The sequence below is a fragment of the Gigantopelta aegis genome, chromosome 2 (assembly GCF_016097555.1).
Source record: "Gigantopelta aegis isolate Gae_Host chromosome 2, Gae_host_genome, whole genome shotgun sequence".
In the NCBI taxonomy this organism is placed as follows: domain Eukaryota; kingdom Metazoa; phylum Mollusca; class Gastropoda; order Neomphalida; family Peltospiridae; genus Gigantopelta; species Gigantopelta aegis.
In genome coordinates this window covers 28,505,677-28,527,824 of record NC_054700.1, presented here as the reverse complement: position 1 = coordinate 28,527,824, position 22,148 = coordinate 28,505,677, and the positions used below count along the sequence as shown (strand labels likewise).

At 37.8% G+C, this 22,148-nt stretch overlaps 1 protein-coding gene across 1 annotated transcript; it reads right to left on the bottom strand.

Annotated features, from left to right (window-relative positions):
• Positions 1 to 7,341: 7,341 nt before the first annotated feature.
• Positions 7,342 to 20,043, bottom strand: LOC121377632. Its single transcript, XM_041505703.1, has 2 exons — positions 19,523 to 20,043; positions 7,342 to 9,594 (listed from the first exon to the last, which is right to left on the bottom strand). The coding sequence occupies exon 2, from the start codon at positions 8,679 to 8,681 to the stop codon at positions 7,656 to 7,658; it is 1,026 nt and encodes a 341-aa protein (XP_041361637.1). The 5' UTR covers positions 8,682 to 9,594; positions 19,523 to 20,043; the 3' UTR covers positions 7,342 to 7,655.
• Between the last annotated feature and the right edge of the window lie 2,105 nt (positions 20,044 to 22,148).

The following is a 22,148-nucleotide window of genomic DNA, read 5'->3' as shown; positions in this document are numbered from 1 at the left end:
GTAGAGACTGCACCGGAAGACTGGTAGCGCCACTCACATCCATTCCCAGCTCTGAAGGTGTCATTGGGCCAAATAAAATCGTATTAACAGTAATGTTAACATTTATTAATAAAAGTAACAAAAGGAAAGGAAATGTTTTATTTAACGACGCACTCAGCACATATTATTTACGGTTATATGGCGTCCGACATATGGTTAAGGACCACACATATATTGAGAGAGGAAACCCGCTGTCGCCACTTCATCATAGAACTTTCATGGGCTACTTTTCGATTAGCAGCAAGGGTAGATAGGATCATAGGTACTTGATGACAGGATAATAAACTATTTTCCAATGACACTACTACATGATACCGTGGTTACTGCATTGAGTTAGACACTGTGATTGAAAGCCCAATGTCCGATAAACATTCAGTGCTATTTTTGTTTTGTTTTATTTTGTTTTAACAGCACCCTATCCTAAACATTCTGATTCGCGTTTTACTCCCGGCCAGGACGAAGTGAGGATTTTACCCCGCCCATAATGCAAATTTTGAAACACGAAAATACATGACAGAAATGTAAAAATAAGTTTAAAAAATACTTTTGCAGCTTAATGTGTATCATATGCTTCTTGAAAAATACCGTATGACGTTAATATAATCAGGTATTAAAAACACTTCATCAGGACCATATTATTATATATTCAACTTTGAAAATGTAAGTTCTTTAATTACTTTGTATATTAATATCTACATTTGATAGGTATGTGATTTTTTTAAAAATAAGTTAGTTGCATTAAAAAAGAATTTTACATCACCCATGCTGTTATTGACACAATTATATACACATTTAGTGTCAAAGGTGTACACAGTGGTTTAATTGGTGAAATGAAGTCATAGAATAGTTTGGATTTTTTGGATTTTTTTTACACATTAAGTATAATGTCAAAGTTGATATTTTTACCTGGGTACCACTTTAATAGATTACAGCCAGTGCTCCACAACTGGTGTAACAAAGGTTGTGGTGTGTACTATCCTGTCTGTGGGATGGTGCATATCAAAGATCCCTTGATGCTAATCGAAAAGAGTACTACTCTGAGTAGACCATGAAGTGGTGATAGCGGGTTTCCTCTGGGAAAAATATCTGCCCGCCCTCCCCCCCCCCCCCCTGACACTAACTAAAAATAATAAAGGGGGAGGAGGGGGGTGGACAGGGCAGATATTATACCACATATTCAGTTGATTGCAGTGCAATTGGTATCATTGGAAAGAGCTAGAAAAGACATTTAAAATTATCTTTGAATTGTGATGATAGGATAAATATTGAGGGTGCTATGGTATTTTGAAGTCGCCTAATTTAGGGTGGTTTTCGTCAATGGATTTACATGTAAAACAAAGAAACACTGTGACCATTTTCTTTAAAAATGTGCTTCAAAATGCCATACAACCCTTCATCTGTATCATTGGTAAGAAAGACTCCCACCACTAAGAGATGGGTTATTGCCTCTTAAAATCATCTTATTACAATATCAGTCATTTTAATTCACTAATAATTAATTAATTACCTATCTAATTACCCGGTAAATAGAGGTAGTCCCATTCTGAAAAATGCCCATAACTTCCTTAATATTTGGAATATGTCAACAAAACCTGCACCAGCAGACAGCTATTAAAAAGTTCTATCAGATGGGTCTATTCTCACTTGAACAATAACATTACTGAATTACTGAGCATAGCAATGCATGCAAAAAAAAAACATTAAGGAAATAATTCCAATAAAATGTGCATCAAGTGAGTACAGGACCCAGCAATCTTTCCCAAATTGAAATAATGGCGAAACTTTAGAGACTTACCACAAAAATATTAAAACAAACATCAAAACTGATGAAAATAAACCATATGTAGAAAATAAACACTGAGCACATGGCTAATTTCAATGTAAACAGTAGTCTGGACCAATCAGGTGGCAGCATGTGGGTCAGGTGGCAGCATTTGGGTCATGTGACCTAATTTCGGGTCGCATGCACACTTTTAGAACAAAACATGCCAGACAAAATCATTAACCATCGGCATTATTAAATCCCAAATTTCAATGAAATGCATATCAAAGTCATCTTTGCTTGTTAATAAACTATTCTGATTACAATTTGAAGAATTCCAATGAGATTAACCATCATTATTTTGAGGTTGATTATCGAAGGTTTGTTGACAAAACTGCCCATCAACAGCTTGGACACCCGATCCTGCTGCTGGTATAAATCAGTGGCTGTATGTAGGATTGTCTTGAAAATCCACATAAAGGTAGAAAAGAACACATACTACAGGTCTATATAAGTTTGAAAAGAGTCTTTACTCGCTTTTCGGTAAATCGGAGGCATTTTTTATTGGTTATGTATACCGAACTTTTAACAGACGATTTGTGAAACTTCTAGGAACCTTATGGAAATAAATCGAAGACGAGGCAACTGCTGAAAATGTAAACTACGTCATCAGTATAAGTGTAGATTTTCAACCTTGCGCCCACGACCCAAAAAAATGCACTTGAAAGTACAGCATTTCCACTGCCCACTGCACTGCGATCAACCCAGAAACCAGGTATTTGACCTAAGCATATGCGATGCCTGGGCCCGATTCTCACATACACGTCTACATTTGACATTTTATTGCAACTTCATAAACCAGTTCAGAGATTTAAAATGTTTAATTAATTAAACATCAATTATTTCAAGTCAGTTTTCAAATTTATATTTTTGCGTTCAGTGTAGGGAAAACGCTTGTTAAGCCTTGTAACAATATAGGCTACATGTTAGTGGTTATCATTTTTTTTCTTTCTCTTTTTTCTTTTTCTCTCTTCCTCTTTGACACAGCAATATTTTCAGGGGTTTGTATGTAGGCTAGTGCGTGCTAAGAGGGTTTTTTGAGGGGTATATTGTGGTATATTGACAATATTTACATTATCCTGTCATCAAGTGCCTATGGATAGGATAGTACATACCACGGCCTTTGTTACAAAAAGGTAACAGAGGCAACGTATGAAAGAAAGAAATGTTTTATTTAACGACGCACTCAACACATTTTATTTACGATTATATGGCGTCAGACATATGGTTAAGGTTTTGAGAGGAAACCCGCTGTCGCCACTACATGGGCTACTCTTTTCGATTAGCAGCAAGGGATTTTTTATTTGCGCTTTCCACAGGCAGGATAGCACAAACCATAGCCTTTGTTGAACCAGTTATGGATCACTGGTCGGTGCAAGTGGTTTACGCCTACCCATTGAGCCTTGCGGAGCACTCACTTAGGGTTTGGAGTCGGTATCTGGATTAAAAATTCTCCCAATTTTGCGATAGTTATAATTTTATTATATATTAATTTTCATCGATCTCAGTCAGCCCCCACCCCCAATGTTAGTTTTTCTTCCGCCGTGCCTGACAGTGATACCTGAAAGGCAATTTATAGACATTGTAAACAGCACAACGTGACACAAATGCAGGCCCGTGAGCATTATGCATGATTTTCTTTCTTTTCTCTTTCTTTTTATTATATTTTCTTTTCTTTTTTTAAATACTCAATTTATTTTCATTTATTGATTGTTTGTTTGTTTATCGTTGTTTTGTGAAGGATTTTCGTTTTCCTTTTCATTTGGTCGTTGTTTTGGGGCTGTTGTTGTTTTTGTTAGGGGTTTTGTGGTGGGGTTTTTTGGAGGTGGTGGTGTTTTTGTGTGTTCTTGTGTGTGTTTGTGTGTTTGTGTGTGTGTGTGTGTGTGTGTGTTTGCGCGTGCGTGTGTGTGTGTGTTCTGTTGTTATTTGTGGTGGTGCTCGTGGTTCATTATCTAACAGGGACCTTTATGAGTGCTGACACTGTTGTAAATCGTTTTACAGAACGTTGTCCTCGTGAATCCTTGGAGAGGAGAGGTGTGTGTATTTACACTCTTTATTTAGGGACCGACATTAACGGTGGCTTGATGACTCGACATTAACGGTGGATTGATGGCCCGATATTAAAGGCGGCTTGATGGTCCGACATTAATGGTGACTTGATGGCCCGATATTAACGGTGGCTCGATGACTCGACATTAACGGTGGATTGATGGCCTGACATTAACGATGGCCTGATGGCCCGACATTAACGGTGGGTTAATGGCCCGACATTAACGGTGGGTTGATGGTCCGACATTAATGGTGGCTTGATGACCCGACATAACGGTGGCTTGATGATCCGACATTAACGGTGGATTGATGGCCCGATATCAACGGTGGATTGATGACTGACATTAATGGTGGACTGATGGCCCGACATTAACGGTGACTTGATGGCCCGACATTAAAGGCGGCTTGATGGTCCGATATTAACGGTGACTTGATGGTCCGACATTAACGGTGGGTTGATGGTCCGACATTAATGGTGGCTTGATGACCCGACATAACGGTGGCTTGATGATCCGACATTAACGGTGGATTGATGGCCCGATATCAACGGTGGATTGATGACTGACATTAATGGTGGACTGATGGCCCGACATTAACGGTGACTTGATGGCCCGACATTAATGGTGGCTTGATGACCCGACATAACGGTGGCTTGATAATCCGACATTAACGGTGAATTGATGGTCCGATATCAACGGTGGATTGATGGCCCGACATTAACGGTGACTTGGTGGCCCGAGATTAACGGCGGCTTGATTGCCAGTTCTTTTTATATAATATGTAGTTCCTTTATTCTAGATGGATCTTCCAAGTAACTCGAGAATATAAATATCATATATGCTAATATTTCTGCTTTAAAAACAAACTATTCTAAATCGAACGTCATACGGATAGGTAGTTTTCCGTACTCAAAAGTTGTTTATCATCAAGTAAGATGGAAACTAGAATAGGGTGATGAACATTTCGAAATGTTAGGAGTCAAATAGAAATTTTACTTGAAACAAATGAAGAAGAAGTTTGTTTTGTTTAACGACACCACGGGAGCACCTTGATTAATTAATCATCGGCTATTGGATATCAAACATTTGGTAATTCTGACTCGTCATTAGAGGAAACCCGCTACATGTTTTCTAATGCAGTAAGAGATCTTTTATATGCACTTTCCCACAGACAGGAAAGCACGTACCACGGCATTTGTCCAGTTGTGGTGCACTGGTTGGAACGAGAAAAAAACAATCAGTTGAATGGATCCACCGAGGTGGTTCGATCCTGCGACGAAAGCACCTCAAGCGAGCACTCAACCGACAGCTAAATCCCGCCCTTGGAACAAATGACTACAGTCGTCGTAAATATCTACTATCGTAAGCATAATGTTTATTCCTACTATCGCCAGCCTGATCTACAACTCTACATAGTTTACTATCATTAAAAATTACGGTTAAAATGTACAATAGGTCCGAGGCAATTGTAAGCTACATAGATGTCGAATGACAATTTAATCACTGGCATAGGAAGCGGAGGTGATCCAGTAGCAGTAGCGATGGTATATATATATATATATATATATATATATATATATATATATATATATATATATCTGTGTGTGTGCGTGCGTGTGTGTGTGTGTGTGTGTGTGTGTGTGTGTGTGTGTGCCACAACCACATCCACTTTTGGCACCTTCCTACGCCACTGTTAATGATGATTTGATGATTTTCTACGAAAATCCATTTGTGTTAAAATTGTTTTAATATATAAATTTACATAATACTTTTTATTAAACTCGTCATTCGATGAAAAAACATTTAAGGATTCCTATGTATTAAACATTCGACAATAATATTATCGCTGCGGAAGTTAACTGACGTGGTTGCTGATGGCTTTCCCATACCCACAAATACATCCGAGATGTTCCGAATAGTCAGTAACTGACGTATAATTTAATTTCTACGCACAGAAGATTTTAATTGTTAGAGGGACACTTTCGATTACCGTAAAGTTGCTTTGTGGGACGGTTCTAAAGCTTACGTGTGCAAGTCGTACGTTACTACAATTAACTTAATTAGGATTCTTTAGGGGCAGTATAAAAATTGACAGTTTTAGGTAGAATTGTCGTTTCAATTTTTTTTTATAATTCCCAAAATAATATTAATTTGACTGCCTAACCCACCAAAACAAGCAATAAAACAAACAAATAAAATGTTTTTAAATTGTATCTAGCGAAACAGACCAGACAAAATATAACGTGTAGTTTTAACACAAAGGCTATTTAAATGGCGTTATTAAAATGCTAAATATTTAAAATTTTGTGATAGTGTTAAAATCTACTTAAATTAACAAACTCTTTTCATCTAACGCAAACTGAAAAATAGTTTTGATATTACTACAAAATGATTTGTATAAAACCTTATTACATGTGCAGATTATTTTATCAAAATGCGAATTAAATAATAAACAACAGTTTATTGAAAACGTTTTACCTAATTGCTGGTTAAAGCAGCAAAATATTCCTGAATGTAAAAATTTAAAGAATCAGAATCGGTATTTGCTATAACAGTAAAACAAGTATTGAGCAGAATCCCATATATTATAATACTACTGTGGGAAGCTAATCTGACTGCTATATACCAATGTTAATTAGATATTGTCCCTTCCTTGCCTCTGGAGCGGCTCTGCCTAGGACACTAATGTTAGGCCAATATAAATTAAATGCAGAGTTTCATCCAACCTTTATTTTCAAGATACATATAATGGGCGGATGGAATTTTATTATATATTTTTCGAACTTTAGAAATAAGAAAGTCGTACACATACACTAATGTTTAATAAAACTACTTAAAACGTTTATCCATGGCACAATTTCAGCTATACAGGTACAGCGGAAGCAAGTAGACATTGGGGGAGGGGGCGGGGGGGGGGGGGGGGGGGACTGACAGGGATGTAGGGCGCAACGTTTCTATGGGCTTCGGGGTTATGCTCCCCATGACATTTTAAAACCAGATTTCCTGAAATGCAATTACCTGCACTCTGCCAGTAGAATGCATATCTGCCTTAAGATTTACTACCAATAACAGTTTTTTATTCAGAATTATTTGGGAGGGGGCTAGAGCCCCCCCCCCCCCCTCCAGTCCCCCTGCTCCGCAGTGCCTTCTATAAACAATTAACGAGTAATAATCATTAATCATAGATTTTTTTTTAAATTGGTCTTATTTTTCAGAACTACACAAGGAACCTAAAGAATCTATAACTTTTTAAGCAAATCAACGACAGTGCCAACTTCACAAGAAAAATATTCAGATTTAGGTTACATATAATCTTTGCAGGAGTCGTGGGGCGAAAAGGTCTATATTTTATCATTTCTATGTTAAAGCACCTACATTTACTGTGGTTTTAGTATAGAATCCTACATCGAATAATAACAACAAACACCTTTCTTTTTAAAATAGAATATATAGAATCATTTATCTCTGAGATTTTTCATACACAGCTGGAAACATTGGAACATTTGTTCTAGGACTGTTCTAAATCGAATAAAACAAATAGTAAACAAACAAAACATATATATACGCATCCTACTTTTGGAGCATTATGGAATAGTTCAGGTTAACACATTAAATTGTGGCAAATACAACATGTGTTTGTCATCCTTATGCTTATAACGGCTCCAAGTATATTTCATGTGGAATCAAATGTGTGGACGTTGGGAATGTCTTAACTGCTGTCTGAGATACACTGTGTTCACCACGCATCATCTTCTCCTTGCACATTGCTGTTGGGGGACTGAAACATTTCTGAATATTCTATTCCCTTGTTTCAGTGTTTCAAGAACAGTTCCTGAATTGCTATCTTTTTGCCGGAAAACGAAAGGAAAAATGCTGTGTAACTGTTGGCATGGCATGTACACAGAATTGATCGGGTTGCCGTTCTTGTGAGTGCAGCTGGGCGAGTAACAGTCATTTACTCCGTACAGAAGAAGGACAATTTCCTCCATCTTGCAGGGTACGGCAACAAAGAGATGTTCAAAAGCGCGTAACTGAAGTGGGAAGATGTCCTCGATGGGATTGACCAGTTCGAACTTGATTGATGTAGACAAAGCCCACATGTACGTTAAGTCATCTCGGTAGAAGAAGATATCAAGAAATGGCCACGTAAACAATTGCTCTGGAACTGGTAATAGATCCTCCTTGTAAAACTTCCAGTGATTGTCGCCGGGAGCTTGTAGACCGTATCCCTCGACGTGGGACAATACACTACGAATTCTCCTCCAGTCCGATCCGTTCATGACGATATCAAAGTCATCATCCCAAGGAATAAAGCCATGGTGTCTGTAAGCGCCGAGAAGCGACCCTCCCCACAGGAAGTAGGTCAGATTCTCTTGTTCACAGATCCTTACAAATGTTTCCAAAGTGATTAACAGATTGACACGATCACGTGGGGACATTAACGGCATGAAATGAAGGAGAAGTGAATCATTTTCGTACATACTTTTGTCTGGTAGATGTCCCATTTTCAACAAATGATTCTCTATCATGTTTTTATCTATTTGTACTGAAATATTCCTACTGTTCACACGAGAACTTTCAACCTCCACTGGAAATTCCTGTTTGTCGATAAATAGCCGGAACACATAATAGCTGTCTGCTTGCTGCAATGGTGCAGGCACCAACAGCTTCAGCAACGGCAGGACGCCCACTAGAACACATAGTAGTACGAGCTTGCACATCCTCGTGAGTCTAACATTGCATGTCTTTATACAACAGAAAGATATCCCCATTGTTATGGTATTATAGAAATACTAGAATTTTTATCACGCAAGTATTTAATTAACTAATATAATGTTTGTCATACATTATTTAATTTCTCAGCAAATAATTAAACATCTATCATTTACGAAGAAAAATAATCTTAACCAATAATAAAAAATATATAGCATTATGTTCATATATAATAGACGACACATTACACATTCTATAACATTTGCATATCTTGTTTTGTGTTATTTAAAGTTTTAAAAACAACGAATAGTCCACGTTACATTATAAAAAAAAAACCCCACAAAACAATCTTAGCTAATTAAATAACGTCAGTCGTGTAAAAATACCTGATGATTGTACACACTCTATCAAAATGACCCTCTCGGGTCTGAGCTATAACCGGAAGTACTATTCAGAAATAATTTGTTTTCTGATAGCTTCGAACAGTGACAATTCTAAAGTTCAAAAGGAATTAGTTTTGCCAAAGTCAAATTTAACAGAAACTTCGTGTGAATGTCAACACAAAATGTTGGCCTATCAATGCTCGTTGGACACATTGCCATACGACAACGCTTGGAAACGTAATATTAGATAAAACACGGCATATATGTGAACCTGTGCCGTGACCAGGCACGTAAGCAAACATAAGCAGTCAAGTAAAGATTATCTATCTTGTCGACTCGGGGAAGATTAATGCACAGCTGTTACTGGACTGGACTATTAATGATGTATTTCTCGGTCTCCGTCCACAGATCAGTGATACTCGTGACATCTGATGTCGTACGTCACTGTCCCTGTGATATACGCTGTCAGAGGTCACGGGTACATGTGATGTATCTATGTTCTCTCTGCATTGCATATGTGGCTGACAGAGTGTCATTCTCTGTTTGGACTTGAGAATATCTTCCCGAAGTGTGTTCTGGTACAGCCATCCTAAAATAGACAATACAAATACAATATAAATATTCGGTGTACATAGAAACAAAATGTAGACTGATTAATGCAATATAAAAGGTCCTTCGACTGCAAATAGTTTTCAACGTGAGTTGGATTTAAACAACATTACAATTCTATATGGCAAAACTAATCTGATAATGTATATATCGTTAATATTATTGAGAAGGCTAATCTTGACCAACAGAAACTAATATTTTTATCTGGTGAATTACAGGTTTCATGAGTGCATGTTATCTTAGCTAGCTTTATTTCAATAAGCTCTGCCTGCTAGATTTTATTTAGTAAGCTAGTCTGGGTGTGGCAGGCCTTACTAAGCGGTGCAGGAGTAAAAGATCTCCTTGGGAGTGGCCGTCTTTCTTAAACGAGGCGCTAGATACAGATTCATGGAATCAACCACAATTTTGCCAAATACCCGTTAAACTCGGCATTGTACATTTGATACGGAGCGGCCTTGGTGGCGTCGTGGTTAGGCCATCGGTCTGCAGGCTGGTAGGTACTGGGTTCGGATCCCAGTCGAGCCATGGGATTTGTAATCCAGATACCGACTCCAAACCCCGAATGAGTGCTCCGCAAGGCTCAATGGGTAAACCACTTGCACCGACCAGTGATCCATAACTGGTTCAACAAAGGCCATGGTTTGTGCTATCCTGCCTGTGGGAAGCGCAAATAAAAGATCCCTTGCTGCTAATCGGAAGAGTAGCCCATGTAGTGGCGACAGCGGGTTTACTCTCAAAATCTGTGTGGTCCTTAACCATATGTCTGACGCCATATAACCGTAAATAAAATGTGTTGAGTGCGTCGTTAAATAAAACATTTCTTTCTTTTTTTGTACATTGATACACAATTTTTATAAAGTATATAACGGTTTTGTCGGTCAGGTGTTTCATTAAACAAACCTAATTATACAAGGTGATCGTTTTATGTTCAATAAAATTAAAAATTAAACCAACCCTTTTTGAGATATTCTTGATAGGTGAAGAAAAAGGTGTAAATAACCAAATGAAGGTAAAATAACATAGTAAAAAATAAAAAATAAATATCATTTGTGGGTAAAAACAACTGTTAAAAACCCATTTTACCACCTCTATACAGAGTACAACTAAAAGTTGGTCTGGTTGGAGATATTGTAACGGTACTAATATACAATACTATGAACCCACCCGCTGGTTGAAGGTATGGTGTACAGACAATGTATACAGGTAAATTTAAATTTATAATTTTTTAAAACGATTTTTTTTCTGTAGTAACATGCCGATCTGTATGCATATACATACTTCTATGTATATGGGACGAGTTGAGTCCGCAGATAATATTGTCTTTAGACACAAATCAACAATGGTTTTGTGTTGGGAGACATAATTTATTACCAACTTATTTCCGTTTTCTTCCTTACCATTTTCGCCAAGCATATTATTTTTATTCAGTTGTACATTAAAGGGACATTCCTGAGTTTGCTAAACTTTTAAAGATGTTATCGACTAACAGAGACTATTTAACGATTGTAATTACATATCAAATATATATTTCTGCATAAAATATTAGTGGCTTTATATTAAACGTGTTTCTGATCGTTCTAATATTTGTAAAATATAATTTTACGTACGTACGAAATTATTTGAAGACAAAATCCAGTTTGGGCTTCTTACAATTATTAAGACGACCAGAAACACATTGAATATACAGACACTGATATTCTAAACCAGAAAATATATTTAATATGTACCGTAAGTTTAATCGTAGAAATATTTTATTAGTCGGAAACATCTTACAATGCGGCAAATTCAGGAATGTCCCTTTAATAACAATATACATGTAAAGCCGAGATAAATCAGCTTGGATCCAAACCATCTTTCTCTCTCTCTCTCTCTCTCTCTCTCTCTCTCTCCTCCCTCTCTCCTCTCTCTCTCTCTCTCTCTCTCTCTCTCTCTCTCTCTCTCTCTCTCTCTCTCTCGTTAGTACGTTTTATTAACACCATCAAATTATTCCATTTTAGCAAAGAAAGGTATCCATATTCTCAATATTTCGACATCTACCAAGTATCAGCGATGAACGGTATACATATTTGACATATATTGCCACGTGCCACCTTTTCACAATTACCAGTATACGTATTCTTAATATACTGACATGTGCCACATTTCTGCAAAGAAAGGTATACATTTCTTGATATATTGGTATTTGTTACACTGAATCAAGAAAAGGTAGACAAATTGTTAATATATCGGCATGTACCACATTTGAGCAAGTAATGTTACCCTTGTCTCAGTATATAGATATGTTCTGCATGTCACCAAGAAAAGGTTGCGCACCACAATTAATCACTCCATGCAGTTCAATACAATTTCCATGTCAGAGTATGTTCTGTACAAAATACAACAATATCGAGTCGGGACCCTAGCTATCCAGATACTGGATCCGGATCCAGGGGGGGGGGGGGGGGGGGGGAGGGACCAGGGGGACGCGTCCCCCCCAAAAATTGTTCAAGTGCCCTCAAAATGTCCAAGTGCCCTTTTTGTTTGTAGAATTTTTTTTTTTTTAAGTAAACAATAATTATATTGTAGATAAATGAAATCAAGATTTTCGTGTACATGCGCAAGCTTGCAGATATGTGTCTGTGTTATTGAGTCTCAATGGGGCCCCATTGAGGTTCTAACGCGAGTGACGCCAATTTACTTCATTATTGCTAGTATATTATGACGTAGAACTGTAGGAATTCATATTAATTGTAAATATCAAAACTTGTAGTAAGGTGCCCTTTTGACGAGTCAATGTGCCCTTCTTTTTTGGTCCCCCCCCTAAAAATATTTCCTGGATCCGCCCATGCAGACATGCTCGAAACCTTCGTGGTATACGAGCATGGCAAAAGTATCCGCTCCGCTCCAATATCGAGTGTGCTACATGACTGTTAGTTTTATCTCCTGAAAACTAACTTGCAAAAAGTTAACGTTGGTTGAGCACCAAACTGTTTAATTAGCTGGAGCACCAGCTCATTTTGCCGTAATACAAGTGGAAGTATACCACTTGTATACCACTTACAGTTGGTATCACTTTGTACTAAAAATAGCAACTGACTATACACCAAGCAACGGGTTATTTCAATACTGTAGAGGTCAGTAATTTCAGAATGTTGTATCAATGAAGAACTACTTCCTAAAACGGACTATACTAAGCTGCTACAACAAGTAACGACACGACAAATGGTGGTGCCAAAATGTATACGTTTTCTGTATTATTTATTATTTTCTCTATATATTCTATATTGACATGTGCTAAATGTCAGCAGGGAAAGGTATACATATTCTCAATTATGACATTTGCCATTAATCGCCGACAAGTCTTCGATATGGTCTAAAAACATTGGCTGTTAGGTTGAAAAAGCATTCTACAACAATTTCATTGTTTGTTGATTACACTACATCAGTGAGCTATCAGAAAATAGTATCTGTGTGAAAGATGGAGCACACTATACGAGTGAGCTATCAGCAAATATCTGTGTGAAAGATGGAGTACACTATACGAGTGATCTATCAGAAAATAGTATCTGTGTGAAAGATGGAGCACACTATACGAGTGAGCTATCAGCAAATATTATCTGTGTGAAAGATGGAGCACACTATACGAGTGATCTATCAGAAAATATTATCTGTGTGAAAGATGGAGTACACTATACGAGTGAGCTATCAGAAAATATTATCTGTGTGCATGGTGGACCTCACTGTACCAGTGAGCTATAAGAAAATAGTATCTGTGTGAAAGATGGAGAACACTGTACCAGTGAGCTATAAGAAAATATGATCTGTGTGAAAGATGGAGAACACTATACCAGTGATCTATCAGAAAATAGTATCTGTGTGAAAGATGGAGAACACTGTACCAGTGAGCTATCAGAAAATATGATCTGTGTGAAAGATGGAGTACACTATACGAGTGAGCTATCAGCAAATATTATCTGTGTGAAAGATGGAGAACACTGTACCAGTGAGCTATAAGAAAATATGATTTGTGTGAAAGATGGAGAACACTATACCAGTGAGCTATCAGCAAATATTATCTGTGTGAAAGATGGAGTACACTACACGAGTGAGCTATCAGAAAATATTATCTGTGTGAAAGATGGAGAACACTGTACCAGTGAGCAATAAGAAAATATTATCTGTGTGAAAGATGGAGAACACTATACCAGTGAGCTATCAGCAAATATTATCTGTGTGAAAGATGGAGCACACTATACCAGTGAGCTATCAGCAAATATTATCTGTGTGAAAGATGGAGTACACTCTACGAGTGAGCTATCAGAAAATATTATCTGTGTGAAAGATGGAGAACACTGTACCAGTGAACTATAAGAAAATATTATCTGTGTGAAAGATGGAGAACACTATACCAGTGAGCTATCAGCAAATATTATCTGTGTGAAAGATGGAGCACACTATACCAGTGAGCTATCAGCAAATATTATCTGTGTGAAAGATGGAGTACACTATACGAGTGAGCTATCAGCAAATATGATCTGTGTGAAAGATGGAGCACACTATACGAGTGATCTATCAGAAAATATGATCTGTGTGCATGGTGGACAACACTGTACCAGTGAGCTATTACAAATATCTGTGTGAATGATGGAGAACACTGTATCAGTGAGCTATCAGAATAGTGTGAATAGTGGATAGCACTATATTATTGAGCTATCACAGATATTGTCATCTGAATGAATAATAGAGATGACTATGCCAGTGAGCTATCACAGATATTGTCATCTCTGTGGATAATAGACACGACTATGCCAGTGAGCTATCACAGATATTGTCATCTGTGTGAATGATAGAGCCGACTATACCAGTAAGCTATCACAGATATTTTCATCTGTGTGAACGATAGAGATGACTACCAGTGAGCTATCACAGATACTGTCATCTGAGTGAATGATAGAGATGACTATACCAGTGAGCTATTACAGATATTGTCATCTGTGTGAACGATAGAGATGACTATACCAGGGAGCTATCACAGATATTGTCATCTGTGTGAACGATAGAGATGACTATACCAGTGAGCTATTACAGATATTGTCATCTGAGTGAATGATAGAGACGACTATACCAGTGAGCTATCACAGATATTGTCATCTGTGTGAACGATAGAGATGACTATACCAGTGAGCTATTACAGATATTGTCATCTGAGTGAATGATAGAGACGACTATGCCAGTGAGCTATCACATATATTGTCATCTGTGTCAATAATGGAGCACACTATACCAGTGAGCTGTCACAGATATTGTCATCTGTGTGAATGTTAGAGCCGACTATACCAGTGAGCTATCACAGATATTGTCATCTGTGTGAACGATAGAGATGACTATACCAGTGAGCTATCACAGATATTGTCATCTATTTGAATGATGGAACACACTATTTTAGTCAGTGAATACACTGTGAGCTATCACAGATATTGTCAACTGTGGAGGAGTGGATAAGGATAACACAACTCCGGTGAGCTATCACAGATATATGTATATCCAGATTATATTTATATGAACACCAACTTGTGGTTTGTGTTCGATGTTCTTAAATATGTACATGTATCTAATGCATTTAGAGTTTTTTTTATACATATTGTTCTTATAGAATTTTATTTATTGGTCTTTGTATATGTTCATTATCAACCATCTTGTCACGTGAATGTTACAAATTGTATATGTATATATTCCTGCTATGCCGTTGTGCAACGGCCCGAATGTAAATAAATTCTTGTCTTGTCTTGTCAACTGTGGAGTAGGGGATAAGGAGAACACAACTCCGGTGACCTATCACAGATATTGTCGGCTTCTAATATGCAACTCAGTGTGTTTCATTACCGTATATTGCGATTGTAGCTTTAACGGTTAAAATCATCAGCAGGCATGGGCGTCACTTTGTGGAGGATGGGTGGGGGTGGGGGGGGGGGGCATGCTACACGTGGTTTGGGATTAAGTTTAAGAGTCTATTCTCACGCTGAATGCACGCAGCTATAATGTCAGAATATTTATTTAATTTTACTTGTCAGACAGTTATAACGGATATGCGCAAATTATTTGCTCCTCTCTCTGCAAGTGTGTCAAAAACGGTCACTGTCAGCGCCAGCGATTCTTTATCGATGGTAGGCCTACCGCCAATCTGATTAAAATTAGCTCTACTGATCTCACCAGTAGATCTAACATGTCCAGGTGACATTTCATATATAAATAACAATTTAAATATCGACCAATTACACTTCGCCTTTTATAGCGTTATTCGGGAGCATACAAATTCTAAAAATATCAGGCGAGACTATTTATGCAATAGGCGAACTTCTTGGTCTGTTTCAACATTGAACACACGGGGAAAAGTGCAGTAATAAACTCTGGATTGTATACTAGTATAAACAGATTTTATGGCTATACCATAACGGTTTTTTTGTTTGTCTTGAAACGAATTTTATATAAAATTTTATATTGAAATTAGTTTCCGGCATACTTCGTAATTCACCCGAATCATTTCCTATACCCTCGGCATAATCCCGAATGTTTTCAAATTCTTTTCAAATCACTGGCATGATTTTGCAGTAAGATTTTGATTGGTCGAATGAAAGGTCAACTGGACATGAGCTCCAACGGGCTGCTGTTAGATCCACATGTAATAGTGGAGCTAATTTTAATTAAGATTGGCCTACCGCATTCACCGGTGGCAACTAAAAGGCTGGAAGACAAGACCGGTGACGGGTATGGGCGTCACTTGGCGGGGTATGTCGGGATATGCCCCACCCCCCCCCCCCCACCCCCTTCCGGGTTTTTTAATGTGTGTCCTAAATAGGTCTATGCTTATGCCCTGTATTTAAATATTAAAATCACACCCACACCCCGTAATTTAATGTCGTTGAAATAGTTTATGACGAGACTGAACAAAGTCACACGGTTGTTGTTCGCCATTGCATGTGTTCGCCATTTTCCGAGTTGTTATACAGACCGACATTATAATTCTTTAATAATATTGAAAACTGGAAATTAAACTGTAATTATCATATTATGTTTGAAAGAAAGAAAGAAATGTTTTATTTAACTACGCACTCAACACATTTTATTTACGGTTATATGGCGTCAGACATATGGTTAAGGACCACACAGATTTTGAGAGGAAATCACTGGTCGCAAGTCGCCACACCTACCCACAGCCTTGCGGCTACTCTCTCCGGGTTAGCAGCTTAAAAATCCCATGCCTCGACTGGGATCCGAACCCAGTACCTACCAGACTGTAGACCCATGGCCTAACCACCACGCTACCGAGGCCGGTAAAGTTCTAAATAAAACGGTGGAATGAGCAGTTATTGCAATTATGTTGTTTATTTACATGGCTTTCTTCAGCCGTATGCTTTTAACCACTGTAATCTATACACATGACCGGCCTCGGTGGCGTCGTGGCAGGCCATCGGTCTACAGGCTGGTAGGTACTGGGTTTGGATCCCAGTCGAGGCATGGGATTTTTAATCCAGATACCGACTCCAAACCCTGAGTGAGTGCTCCGCAAGGCTCAATGGGTAGGTGTAAACCACTTGCACCGACCAGTGATCCATAACTGGTTTAACAAAGGCCATAGTTTGTGCTATCCTGCCTGTGGAAAGCGCAAATAAAAGATCCCTTGCTGCCAATCAGAAGAGTAGCCCATGTAGTGGCGACAGCGGGTTTCCTCTCAAAATCTGTGTGGTCCTTAACCATATGTCTGACGCCATATAACCGTAAATAAAATGTGTTGAGTGCGTCGTTAAATAAAACACTTCTTTCTTTCTATACATATGATATATTATGCTTTACTTGAAAACCGATATCAGCCACTGCACCACGACAGGTAAACCAAAGGCCGTGGTATGTACTACCCTGTCTGTGGGATGGTGCATATAAAAGACCCCTTGCTGCTAATCGAAAAGAGTAGCCTATGAAGTGGCGACAGTTGGTTTCCTCTCTAAATACCTGTGTGGTCCTTAACCATATGTCTGACACCATATAATCGTAAATACAATGTGTTGAGTGCGTCGTTAAATAAAACCGATACTGAGCAGATGTATTAAAAATACCGGTTAGTGGTTACAGATGAAAGATTGTTTGCGTCACAATTATAATAGCATCTAATGCTACATTTAAGTTGGAAAGGAAACGATCATCTTCGTATACACAAATCTATGCAAATTATAAAAATGTGTTAAATGTCAATTTGCAGTAGTTTACAATGTATTTTAGTATAAATAATACATCATTATCACGCAGTAATCTATCTATCTATCTATCTATCTATCTATCTCTATCTATATATATATATATATATATATATATATATATATATATATATATATATATGTATATGTATATAAATTCAAATCTATAGGCTCTAAAATACCATTATGCAGCCATTTCAGGGAGGTCACATACTTAAAACCAAGAAGAGGATTTTCTTTACGTTTCTATTATTGTTACTGGATTTTTTTAATTCATCTATTGGGAGGCAACTGGCGCCCTTGCCCCATTCAGCAAATGACGCCCATGTCAGCAGGATGCTTTAACACATGCAACACAAAGAAACAACAAACAGTGAACGTTATAATAACTTATAATCCCAGGCAGCCTAGAGTCACGTCGCGCCCCGAGGTTCGCCATGAACAGACGCGCATAGAGAACTGTAATAATTATTATCTAGGTCACGAGACGATGCAACCTCTTGCCAAGGGGGCGCGTGGTCGGAACATCGGTGCTAAATATGAGCGAGGGACAGTGTTGGTAGAGAGCAATTCGCCATTAAAAGAGAGGCCGTGCGGTACCACCACAACTCACCATCTTCCCCACACCATTCCCGATCAATATTTCCCGCAGATTTATTGGACATGTTTCTTTAAAGCATAGGTATCGGAAATTGCCAGCGAAATGGTGGGAGTTCTATATCGATTTGTCATCCATCTGGGGAGGGCAGTGCATAATCTTCATAGGTGGAAGGGTCAGTTTCCCTGCCCTTCTCTTCTCCAAATGTTGATCTCACATTTGCCTAAAATTCACGGGTCGGACCCTAACACGACTGACTCAGCTATTCAGGTCTCTCCTCTTCCAAGACTCACACAACTAGTACTACCGTTATAACCACCCCTACAACAACCACGACAGTGAGCATCATTGTCATTATCACTGTTATTCTATAGATAATAATTAAATCAGGCACGGCGGAAGCAGCGAGTAGACGGGGGGGGGGGGGGGGGGGCTGACAGATCGAGGGCGCAAAGCAAAGTTTCTATGGGGATTGGAGGTATGCTCCCCCGCCCCTCCCCCCCACCCCCCCACCCGTAGGTTTTTGAAAACTAAATATCCTGAAATCCAATGTCCTGCATTCTACAAGTAAATTTCATCTCTAACTTAAGATTTATAATAATATTTTTGATTCTGAATTATTGGAGGGACTAGAGCCCCCCCCCCCCCCAGCTCCCTGCTCCGCCGTGCCTGTAAATACTTGTAATATTGCTACATGCAGTACTTTGTTAGTATATGCTACATCTTTAGTTAAAGTTTGGATATATTTCCGTTTCACTGATCATATATTATTACAAGACGTCCAGTGATTAATATACATGCACTGTAACGCCGTTACGTGAACACTAACGGGATCTACAATGTACGTTTTACGATACACGTGCACGTTCAGCTAACTACACAGCGTGTTATCAATACCCCTGGCGCGTCCACGTGGCATTTCAACATGATCTACCAAGCTGTACATGCAGTGGCTGGTCTAGACGTTGGGTTAGTTCTTGCAGTGGTTTAGCTAATTCTATGTGTTTATAATTATTTGATAAAAATTTCTAACTATTTTGAAAAAAACAACAACAACAAATAATAAATCGTGCGCCATGAACCTCTTGAAAGTGCATATCCGGCATATGGAATACTGAGCGAGCCTGTACACTGTGGCTGGAAAATATCGGTGACCAACTGGAACAACTCTCCCTCTCTCTCTCTCTGGTCGACTCACACTCATCGAGCGAGCCGTTTCAACAGTTGTGCTTCACAGACCTATTACCGATCACACCACGATTATGCGCATCCACGCACTTGGGCGACCTCTCCCTCTGGTTTCCGCTACACACAGGAAGATCTGCTCAGCTAGACAGTTTCGAAACACATTTTCCACAGTGGACTAAGCTGTGCCACAATTGTCCTTTACTGCCATTTTGTGTAATATTGTAATGAGCACATCTACAACCATGTCCGTAATGTGTTGCACGAAGCTCGGTATCCGCTCTTCATAGGGACGACTCCAAGATAAACCAGACGTGTAAGGATATACTGCAGTAGACCATGCCAGCCCACACATGATAGGGTTATTAAAAAAATACATTAAAATACGTAATATTCCCACATTGATCAAACTGCAGATGTGCAGATGTGCATTATTTATTATTATTATTATTATTATTAATGTGTTATTATTATATTATTATTATTAATGTATTATTATTATTATATTATTATTATTAATGTTATTATTATTATTATATTATTATTATTATTAATGTGTTATTATTATTTTATTATTAATAATAATATTATTGTGTTATTATTATTATTATTATTATGATATTATTATTATTGTGTTATTATTATTATTGTTTAAAGTTTTTGTTTAACGACACCACTAGAGCACATTGATTTATTAATCATCAGCTATTGGATGTCAAACATTTGGTAATTTTGAGTCTTAGAGAAGAAACCAGCTACATTTTTACACTGGACTACGTCCCGCCATAATATTATTAATGTTTTCTTCTTGTTGTTGTTTTTATTATTATTATTATTATTAATGTGTTATTATTATTAATGTGTTATTATTATTATTATTAATGTGTTATTATTTAATTTTATTGAGGGTGGGTGGATGTAGGGGACGTAGCCCAGTGGTAAAGTGCTCGATTGATGCTCTGTCGGTCTGGGATCGATCCCCGTCGGTGGACCCATTGGGCTATTTTTCCTTTCAGCCAGTGCACCACTGGTATATCAAAGGCCGTGGTATGTGCTATCCTGTCTGTGGAATGGTGCATATAAAAAATCCCTTACTACTAATGGAAACATATAGCAAATTTCCTCTCTAAAATGTTTGACATCCAACAGCTGACGATTAATAAATCAATGTGCTCTAGTGGTGTCATTAAAACAAAACAAACGTTTAAAAAGAAAGTAATCATTTAATTTATTATTATTATTATTATTATTATTATTATTATTAAGGTGTTATTATTTATTTATATATTATTATTTATTATTTTATTATTATTATTGTTGTTGTTGTTGTTGTTATTTAATACTTGGCTTATCAGACGTAATGTTTACTCATGAATACTTGGTTTAGATAAAATGTATTGTGTGTGATGGGTAGGGGAACAAAACAATAATTAGGTTTTTAAACACAATCTTTATTCTCTGTATTGGATAACATATTAACGTGCCTATATCCCATTAAGTTCTGAGGCACGTCTCTCCCGGGCACAATCTTTGAATTCGCCAGTGACTGGGTCCAGGACAGAAGGTGTGTGTGTGAATGGGGGGGGGGGGGGGGGGGGGGGGGGGGGATAGAGTTCGAAATGGGCAGAAGTATGAGCATAGCAATTAATGAAAAAGCTAATAGCATTTTAAAAAGTAAAATAAAATAAGCCAAAAATAAAAAAGGTTTGACTGCTCGGCCGAATATTTATAAATATAATTTGGAGCATGTTAGAAGGACAGTCCAAAAATAAATAAGAGAAAGAAAAGAGGATTGGAGTATTTAATAATATTTTTAAAACAGAAATCCGATCTATGTAATTTATCTTGCAATATAATTACGATATGTGTTTTATCGCTCAGATCAAAATAATAAATGTTGTTCGGGAACCCAATGTTAATGTTTTGAAAACGCCTTCAACAGTAGCAGTGCTAAAGGGGTCAATATTACAGGGCCGTACCCTGATCAAAATCCTAGGGGGGTGGCACTACTTTTTTTTATAAATAAATGAAACACTATATAATATAAATATATATATATAGGATAATAACCGAGTTACCAGTTATTATTCTATTTATGTCTCGAATCAAAGTATTTCGCTTGTCACGAGCTTTATCCTTAATGAACCTTAATTAGATATAAGCAAGAAAATAAATTGAAATGAAATGAAATATTAACAAAAAGGAATACTAACTGCAACGTGGTCAGCGTGTCACGGCTGGTGACTAGACTGGGTAAACTTCCTAGGCTATCATGTCAACTATTGCCCATGGCTCTGCGCACTCGTGTTAGTATAATTATAATTTATACATATATGTAGGTTGAAGTGCCCTACATCACGGCTCTCCGGTCATAGTCTAAGGTGCGCCAAACATTTAACAACTCGTTGACAGCGCCAAACAGCTCTGCGTTCGTGCAGATTCTATTGTCTGTATATCAGATGGTGTGTAGTCGCCAAGCCTAGTTCCCCGAGGTAGTAAGCTTTAGTTTAATATAAAACGCAT